The 9,944-nt window shown below is 41.4% G+C and overlaps 1 protein-coding gene across 1 annotated transcript in view; it reads right to left on the reverse strand.

Moving 5' to 3' along the window:
- LOC119438598 (low-density lipoprotein receptor-related protein 6) overlaps nucleotides 1–9,944 on the reverse strand; it is a 79,737-nt gene that overhangs the window by 4,132 nt on the left and 65,661 nt on the right. The window contains exon 13 of the mRNA XM_049661083.1: nucleotides 8,968–9,183. Within this exon, the coding sequence (XP_049517040.1) occupies nucleotides 8,968–9,183 (216 nt within the window). The remainder of the gene's footprint in view (nucleotides 1–8,967; nucleotides 9,184–9,944) is intronic.

The raw sequence follows: 9,944 nt of genomic DNA on the forward strand, positions 1-9,944 counted from the left end.
AAGTGTTGATAGCTTCGTGTGCGCTGTTTTCACCGCTCAATTCGCATTGAAGCGGTAGGACCTCTCAACTCTTGAGCACGAAGGTAAATTCGCTCGCTGCTGCTGCCGCACTTCCTCACGCCAGCGTTTTGACAGCGAGTATTTGCGGTCATCGAGTGTGATCTGTTGATGGTTGCTTGTGCACGCGTGACACCATGCTTGTTAATTTAGTTAGTAAGCAGATGTTTACAAGTTTACACGGCCGATAAAACTGTTATCCTTACTTCGTATAGCTGTCTACTAATTTGCTATTGGAATTGCTTCGCCTTTCAGGCGAATTTGCAATTTTTTATTTCGAATCCATCATTAGCCCTTCGTGATAGGCCAGAATGGCTCAGGCGTCGCCCATATGGGCATAAAAGCAGATTGGTATAGTTTTGAGTTATACCGACTCTAGGGACAGACGTCCACCCGCTGAACCCGCTGCAGCGCACGCCTCCATAATATCTAATTCGATCACAGCGCCCTCAGCCTACTTTTCGTTGTTTTGCACCTGTTATGGAGCGCTGCGCCGCTCGGCCCACTCAACCGTATTCTAGTACACTTTATACAGCCAAATTGGCCCTTCCCACAGCAGCAACAACAGCCTCCGGGAATGGCCGCGCATGCGCTGGCCACTTGCCAGTGTTATAAGCGTGAAAATTACGAGAAACTGTGTGGGAGACACCGTTGCGCAGTGTGCGGAATATGAACGGTTGCACTCTTTTTCAGAGACGGCCCTGTTCGCGGCCACTGCCGGAGCACACATGCCGAAGCCGTGCTGACGCAACGTGGCGCAATTTCGGTCAATTTTCAGTGTTTGGCGCACTTTGGCGCAGGAATGTGCGTTTGTATTAAATGGCGCAATTGGCACATGAGTCTCACCCGTGTACTAATGACACATGGATATGCTACTTCGTTCAAAATCCGAGTGAACCCATTGCTCTGAATTCATGCAAAACTCTCAAGGCTCACCAGTGTAATGTGTGCCATTATAGAACGAAGTCTATAAACATAGATGGGTGTATTCACATTAGATTGCGACGCAATGTGGCGAATGTTCTCACTTACTACGATGTCATAGTGATGTGATGTGAGCTGGCGCAGTAGACTACTTGGCGCAACAAACCTCGAATGGCAAATGTTGATTATTTTCCGCCAAGAAGTTGGCCACGTGCAAAGTACATGGCGCTGCCATGCCGCCATTGCAAGACGTATGGGCTTCTGTGGCACATTTGCTACAATGTGTACATAATACCTTGTAACTATCTGATGGCTATGGCTGCTGTGGCTGGCATGTTTCAGTGCGAGGTTTTAATCTGATGAATGTAGGCCTACTATCATAGCAAAGTTCAAAGACAAAGGACAGATCCTTGCAGCTGTGAATAAATTTAAAAGCACAGCGTTTTACACTAAACAAGCCGAAAGAAAGTTTATGGAATTTGTTATTACACATATACAAATGACCACATATACAAATGACCTGTTGATAGAGGCTACACATGAATACGACAACATGTATGATGATGCTACTCAAGCTGTTGTGCCATGGAAATGACAGCTAGAGAGCAAAAGATGCAACCACGACTGCCAGGAATCACAATCACCACATACATCATGTCACCAATATTATTGAGTACTGACATCCAAAGCAATACCAAGACATAGGCAAGTTTCTTCATCCATGACGTTGAAGCGTATAGCTGAAACCCACTGAAACCTGGCTGCATCCAAACATCTCTGACAACAAAACTCTTACCCTTGCAAACAATTGTGATACATACCAGCATTGAATACCCTGATAAACAATGTGGTGTCTTCATCCCTGCTATTTAAAATAGGATTACATTTTGTTACAATGACTCGCACTCAAATTCCGAGATTGATTCGAGCCACACCTTTGTCTTTGAAATGGTATGACTAATGCAGTGTAAGCCAGCCCAGCAGATATTTATCTTTTCAGCGACTTCAATTTTCCTCATATAAAATGGGTGCAGCTGATGTCTTCCTGCCACATGTTACGAAACCTTTCCCAGACTGTCAACCAATGAAGTAACAGCTTCGACATCTTAGGTTTAGTTCTTACAAATGACCCAGAAACTCAGCATATGGCCTACGAAAATGGTTTTAGCAACCATAATTTCCTTCAATACTTCATATTCCGTTACCCTACACAGGTATTGCAACAAAAACAATCCAAGATTAAAGGGCAATTATTTCACCAACAACACAAATCTTAAACTTTTTTTTTTTTTACCATATATTTCTGTTTACAACCCAACTATTGAAGAAAACTGCATAATCTTCAGTGATAATGTCCTTATTGGTAAATAAGCATAACCAGATAATCAGAACATCAAATAACGATCTGAGCAGTGGCTGCAATCAGTAGCAGATTATTCAAAGCCGAACACCACCCACAGCATTCAATGCGCCTGCATGAAACACTTGCCACAGCCACCACTTGGCAGTGCACGAGAGCAGGGGCCACGTGCTCTGGTTTCCCTTTAACAGTGGGCCACTCTGTACATGCAGATGGAAACTACTGGACCTATGACTGCCGGAGTTATAGGTATTGAGCCCATGAAGTAAAGCAGCACACATACACACTTGCACATATGCACAGCACGCCAATTCTCCATAGCCAGGGCATCACAGTGCCTCAATGTAAGAACAGAGTCAAATTGCACACTGCTTATTGCTTTTAAGTTTGGTGGGACAGCTGGTCACACTGAAACAGCCAAATGTCAAATTTCATGGGGTGGAAAAAAGAGAAAAGAAGAAAGAAGCCTGGTGACTGCTAGTATGCGACAACAATAAGTCAATATTTATTCCATTAAATGGATTCATTTAAGAACAAGTGACCACAACCAAATCGAACAAAAATGCACCATGTTTGCATTTAAACATTAGGCAGCCAGGTCTCAACTTACCATTCCAGCTCTGCCCAGAATGCACAGAAGGAAAAAAAAAAACTTGGGTCAGAATTTTCTATCATTAGGATTTATGCACTACTCAAGTACATGAATTAGCACTATGGCTTGCAAGGTTTCAGGCTACTCTGCAATAATGCTATTGGGCCAACAAGCAAGAGAGCATGTGACCAGTACGTGATGTAGTTACACAACTGCTCTAACAGCATTGGGCACTACACAAGAGGTTTTACCTCGTACCTGCTGTCATGTGCTGTGGAAGGAAAGGCTGAGAGGGGAAGGCAAAACTGCCAATAAGGGCCCTTGAGCAGAGCATGCATAAGGGGGCATCCTTGGACAGCTTATGGTACAAAGAACAAAGAGGCAACAAACTTGAGCAAGGCGTAGATCCAGAGGGGATGTCTGATGTTCTGAACCCCACTCACATTTGTGTTATCTGATCCATTATAAAAAGTGACGTCAGGAACTTTTACTGCCCTATTTGCATGAGGCATATTGTCCCCAAGTTTCCTGCAACTGAATTACTATCCAGAGAACACATAAGCAGTATCTTAGATATTCTCCAAAACCATGTCCTTAAATGTGTTCAGCATTTGCTTAATGGGCAACTCCGACAAGACACCTCTTCTGTGAAACATTTCGTATAAGAACAGAGATATTGCAGATAAAAAGGCCATGTTTCCATAAAATTAACAAAGGTATTATCATCATTTTTTAATGTAGAAATGCATTACCCCTCAGGAAAAGCCTCAGTCAGTGCTTGGCTTGTCCCCCCTACAGCATGAAAGTATAGTTTTTCTTTTTTCATAATAAAATTTTAAAAAATGATCATACTTCTGAGACACTTGTAATTACAATGACTACAAGTGGCAGCAAATTTCCAAGCTTAGCTATGCTTAAAAATGACTTACTTTGTGGCTCTACCATGTGGCACTATATTGTTGTATTCACAAAAGGTAAACGTGATGCAACACTGCTCTGGCCCATCTACAGTTGCTGTTGAGGATTCGCACTGAATTCCTGTGCTCTTAAAGAAGCAAATACTGCCACACAGAAAAGCATTTGCAACAAAATAAGTGACAAATGCATTGGTGTTTCACATAGTTTTGTCACGCAGTGATTAAAGGGGCCCCTCAACAGGTTTACACATTACAAATGACTTGCCCAGCACACAGATCGGGCAGTGACAAACATGTCTGCAACATAGTACACCTATGCATGCCAAAAGAACAGCTAGAAATTCAAATGAAAGCCTGCAAGCCCTGTTTCTGAGGGCAGCTAGTCTTTTTGCTACCAAAGATGATCTCACAAGTCTCACCTGCTATGTTGGAGGTCCTGCCTGCAATGTTCAGATATCAGGTCGTGCTATGGGTTGTATACTAGTATGTAGCATGTATATATGAAATGAAAATGTTAGTGTACTACTATCACTGATACACAATTGGAACATACAGGATTATAATTAGGTCTGGGAATTTTATGGATTATTGTGATTACAAGTAACATTAGGCAAGGTACCACATTCAAAGACTATATACTAGTGGAACCTGAGACACTGATGATAGAACATGCCCCGACGTCCCTAAACATGCCACTACAAGAAATATTTTCCTGAATTGTTTTACTTCTCGCTATTTGAAATGCACATTCTTTCATGAACAGGAATTATTAACTCGTTTGAGATCTCAGACGTGACATTTTGGGGAAGTATATTGAAACCTAGATAGTGACTGGCCATGCCCCATTTATTTAAGCAAACATGCAGATTTGTGGTAGTGCTCAAAAAAAAAAAAAAAAGTGCAAGAAACTGGAGCACCTAATTTTTACACATTTAGAGGGATTTTCAATTTTTGTTTGGCTAAGCATTTCACAGTCAACTGAGTGTCCAAATGCTGCGTTTGATTGCCTGGACCGCATTCGTTGTTGAGACATTCACTCCTTCAGTGCCATTTCTCTAGGAAGACTTGATTACCTTCTGGCTCGAAAGGTAGAAGTTGAAAGCTGATAAGATTACCAATGATGGAAGCTACATTTTACTTTTTGGAGCAGATTTCAGAGCAGAAAAAATGCCACAGTGGAGCAGCCAGAAGTGTTTTCAGAGCAGATGGCAAAATATGCCATACGACTCCTGGAGTTAAAAGCATCACCGAAGCATCTCATAAATGTTAATATTATGAAACATAATGCACATACAATATTCAATGCTGTCGTAAGCGATGACATGTGCCATGACTCGGCCCATGCATGCTATGCCTTGGCTAAGGTGCACGAATGGCTTGAAGAGCACATCGCAGTGTATGCTCATATTACTCATGTCAATGACAATGCTGCTGCTCATTTCAAGAACAATTTTCAAATTAATGAATTGAAAAACAACGAGTATGCATCAGCCAAGTGGTTATTTTGCGCTACTGTACAGGGGAACACGGAAAAATGCCTGCAATGGAATCTGAGGCATTGTGAAGCACCAGGCGACGCTACACAACCTTCGAAATCCCGCTTCATCTGCCATCAACTGTGCTTCCGATACGGTGCAAGTTTTGACTCCTAAGCTACCAAAGGTTACATTAATTTACGCTCCAAAAGCTGCCATTGAAGGCAAGAGAATGGGTTGCAGTTCCTGCAAGGCCTGGTATTCAGTCGTGGCGTATGTGGGAGTGCAAGCGGACCCACAACTCCGAACTGTAGTTGTTCGTGGTAACAACAGTTGCTTCGGATAACCAACTTCTTCGGCAAAGAAATGGAATGTCATGTTCTTAAAAAGGTGCAAGACCAGATTAATAAAATACAACCTCCATGGCAACAGTACCGTCAGCCTTCTTCCTCGGCCTCATTGGCATACAACATGTGCAATTGTGCGGTTAAAAAAGGTTGTAACCCACACAGGACAGCATCAGTTGTTGGCAGCGTTATATTTGAACAATGAATATTATGTTGAATGAGTTCTTGCATAGCTCAACAAATCAGAACACACAAAATTCGTGTTGCAGCTGCTAGAGTGTGGTCACATTTGACGCATTGTAACTTGTTCGGTATTCAAATAATGTAACATTTTTTTTTACGCACAGTGGTAGACAACGTCTTTGACTTCAACCAGAGTGATTTTCAAAAAAATTAAACATGTCCTTTTTCAGAAAACTATTTTAAAATTTTGATGTTTTTGGCAAACTACTTATGTTTAAGTGCAATTTTTAAATATAACGATGCTTGACAAAGTAATGAAAATTATTTCGAAAGAATGTGAAGATTTAAAAGTTCATGTGCACCAAGTTTTATTATCCTCACTTTAATTAGTCTAGAGCAATAAATTCCTGAATTACAGGTACTTTGGTCCGTTTACCATGTTTGTGATTTTTTTTCTCAATGTTCCTTCCGTAGCCAAGTGCAATAAAATACTCATAAGGTAGCATTTTATTTGTTCTTTGTGGGGAAGAAATATTGTGATCAAGAAGTGTACCATTGTTTCTCTATGCGCGCTCAAAGTTCAGAAATCGCAAAACTGGCGGAAAAGCGTTTTCGACGGCCGAAATTTGTGCATTTTTTTTTCAGGCGAACAAAATTTTTTTTTCACAAAACTAAGTTCAGAGTCATTGTTCTGGGCCCAAAACCTGCGCCTAAAGTAAATTTCATCAAAATCGGGAATGGTGACCAGGACCACATGTTCGTTTTATCTGGATTCGCCCTTCAGTCGCTTTCACATTTCACCAAAACAGTCTGCATGTTAAGTTAAAAAATACACCTAAACAAGGCATACATTAAAAGTGCCAGTTCTTGCAGCAGAAACGATATCAAAGCCGATAAAGCTGAGCATAACGTAAAAGTAATCAGTCACACATCACACTTGCCACAGCAGCAGTTGGTAATCAGTATGAGATCTAATTTCCCAACGCCGTTTCAGAGCAGGTTTGGAGCAGCTACTAACAAAAATGCCCGTTTGGAGCAGCACTTCCATCACTGAACTACAATGATCAGTTATTTCAGAAGCGCCACTTCCATGGGAATCAGTATTATCGACATTTTACACCAGCCAATAGGGCCGACAGTGCTGCTCGGCAGGTAACAAAATAAAGTCCATAAGGCAAGGCAAACTAGCGAAAATGTAATCCCAGGGATGAGGATCCACTCCTGTCTATTCAATTAGGACAGACTGCTTTTCGTGCATTATATTGGTGTAACAAAGTTCTTTTTCCATTTTAAAGCCAATTTTCTCAAAACGGCAATTTTTTTAAATGTTTGTTCCATTATATTGGCTATCTAAAATGCCAGGAAGAACATTTCTTCCCAGTAGTTAGAGAAAAGATTTGGAAGTTTACTGTACCAACACAGTCAAATTCACTTAACAATTTTCCTTCCACAACACATTTATCACCAATTATTGCCTGAAAATTATATACACCTAAAAAAGAAAGGAACCGAAAAGACCATGACACTCTTAAACTAAGATTTAGGTCCAGTAGAAAGAGTAAAGAATTCTGTACACAGTAATAGCAATGTATTTTAACCCCATTAGTTGCTTAGAAAAAGGGTCAGCGGCAAAAAACATGGCAGATGTAGCGCCTACCATGTCCCCTTAAGCCGTAATCAAGGAGGTAGTGGGGTGCTTAGATGTCGTAGCAATCACTGTGCTTAACAATTCATTGTGCATTCCATGCTGCATAGGAATGTATTCTAGCCTAAAACACCTGCAATACAGGCAAGTTTTTTCTTTGTAGTATGGATTGTTCTGTTTTAAAGACTAATACTCTAATACTCAGCAGCAAAAACACTACATAAATGAAAGCACAATATGCCTGAGAACTACACTAAAGAAGAACAGCCTAGGGGTATGGAATGCATTCAATGGCCAAACAATATAGACGCTATAGACCTTCAAGACTCGCATTTCAAGGCGCACAAAATTTACTCTATAACCTCTCACCTGTCATGTGTGAAATATGCTTTAATGGTCATACATTCTTAGCTCACATTCACTTACTAAGGCTTGCTGATTCCACTGAACATCACTTGAGTAATCCACACAAGATCATGTGGACTCATTCTTGCAGGCTCAAAAACACTTATAACATGTTAAGGACTAATTTTTGGGCTAGTTGGTCTTGCACAGCTATTGATAGGAATTAGCAAAAAAAAAAAGTGCTTTTGTTTGTATCTCCTTCTGTGTGTGCATTTTTTTTTTCTTCGCTAATTCTAATCAACAAGTACGTATCACATGTGATTCAGACGTCCTTGAACTTGAATTCATACAAGCTAGCTCCGATTCAAGCCCTTGCCGAACCACCCAGACCCAATCAGACAACTTGCACCCACGCTGGTTAAATGGTGCTTACTCAGACAGATTCACAGTTGGGGCCAAGTCTGAACAAGTTAACTTGAGTTTGCCAGCTTTTGTGTGGAACACCAATGCCCTAAGGGCTTGAATATCTTCAATCTGGTACTAGTCTCAGAATTCCTACTAAATGGACATGCCTTGAGCACAGCCCGGCTTCAATTCCACAGTTGTAACGTGTGCTTAAGTTATTTATGTAAAAATTTCAAATTTAGCAACAGAACTTAAGGGGGTTATTTGACAATTTCTGATGTCATCAACGCCATAAATTTTTCCCAGCATAAATTATTTGTCTCAAATTTATAGTTGAAAACAGTGTCACTGAAACAATCTGGTATGAAGCTTGAGTTCAATTAAATTTGTCTGAATTTGTCCCTTTGTCTGAAGTGGTCACTGTGCTTCAAAGACACTTCTCAGCAATTCCTAGATAAAAATTTTGCAACCAGGTGCTCTGAGCGTTTACTCGTATGCACTAGAGGGAAGGTGTACTTTTCAAGGTCTTAGAAATCATGGAGGAACGTTATTAAAGCACACTGTGTTCCTTAGTTGAAGGGCAGCGCAGTGCTCAACTCGGTGAAGTCAAGGAAGAAATTCAAGTCAAGGCCCATTTGAGAATATGGGGGTTAAAGTCCGCTATACATTTTGATTCCTAACATTACCTCAAAGTAAAATAAACGAAATAAAACTCACCACATTATCAGAGAAAGAAGTTTCATACTGGCTATCAATCATGCGTGCCGCTAAGGCTGGATTGGCCTCTTCAGAAGAGAGGGAGACTGCAGTGGACTGCCAAGCACGCCTCCTTTTCACCCAAGCAACCACCAGCATCAGCAGGAATGCAGAAAGCAGCACAGCCACTGGAATCACTATTATCTTCACATCAGCTGTAATTGGGAAATTGTAGCACAATTAGCTGACATTTCTTTATGTCAGACATACAGTAAATAACAGTTCAATAGCAGTGCTCTAAAAGGTCCCATCTGATTTGTTACTTACTGCTGTTTGTAGTAGCTAGGGTAGCAGGCTAACAAACTCATGCTACGAATCCAAGCATCCTTGGCAAAATAAAATAAGTTGAGCTGTTGAGTTGGTTCTGGCAAACATGAGTTAGCCTAATGCTTCACTCAATCAATAAACAAGATGCTCTAAATAAATTCAAACTAATCCGGAGTGGCCATAAATAAAACAGCAGGAAATAGTGAAAGAGAATGCTTTTTATTTAGAAGCAGAGACTGTAAATGAATGCCTACCAAATACAGTAGAACCCCACTGTTACGTTCCGGGGTGCTGCGTTTTCCCGACTGTTACGTCATTTTTGGTCGGTCCCGGCACAGCTCCCATAGAACCCAATGCATTGGTAAACCCGCTGTTGCGTCGCAACTGTGGGACCGTTCCCGCATCATGCATTGCGAACTGCCACCCCGCGCCGGCCCGAGTGGCCATTTTTACTTTTCATGTCGCTTGGCTTGGTGGCACGACGATGGCATTGGCCGCCCAAAGTGCCAGGGGCGACAACCTATGACATATTTTCGGTTTCCGCCAGCAAAGAAATGGCCCTTGAGATCCGTATTTGCTAGCTAAAGATGGTGTCTATGATGCCTTATGGCCCTAAAATTGGTTTTGGCTCATAGATGTTCCGTATAAAGTCCAAGGGCTATAACGCCGTC

The sequence above is a fragment of the Dermacentor silvarum genome, chromosome 1 (assembly GCF_013339745.2).
Source record: "Dermacentor silvarum isolate Dsil-2018 chromosome 1, BIME_Dsil_1.4, whole genome shotgun sequence".
NCBI classification, from domain to species: domain Eukaryota; kingdom Metazoa; phylum Arthropoda; class Arachnida; order Ixodida; family Ixodidae; genus Dermacentor; species Dermacentor silvarum.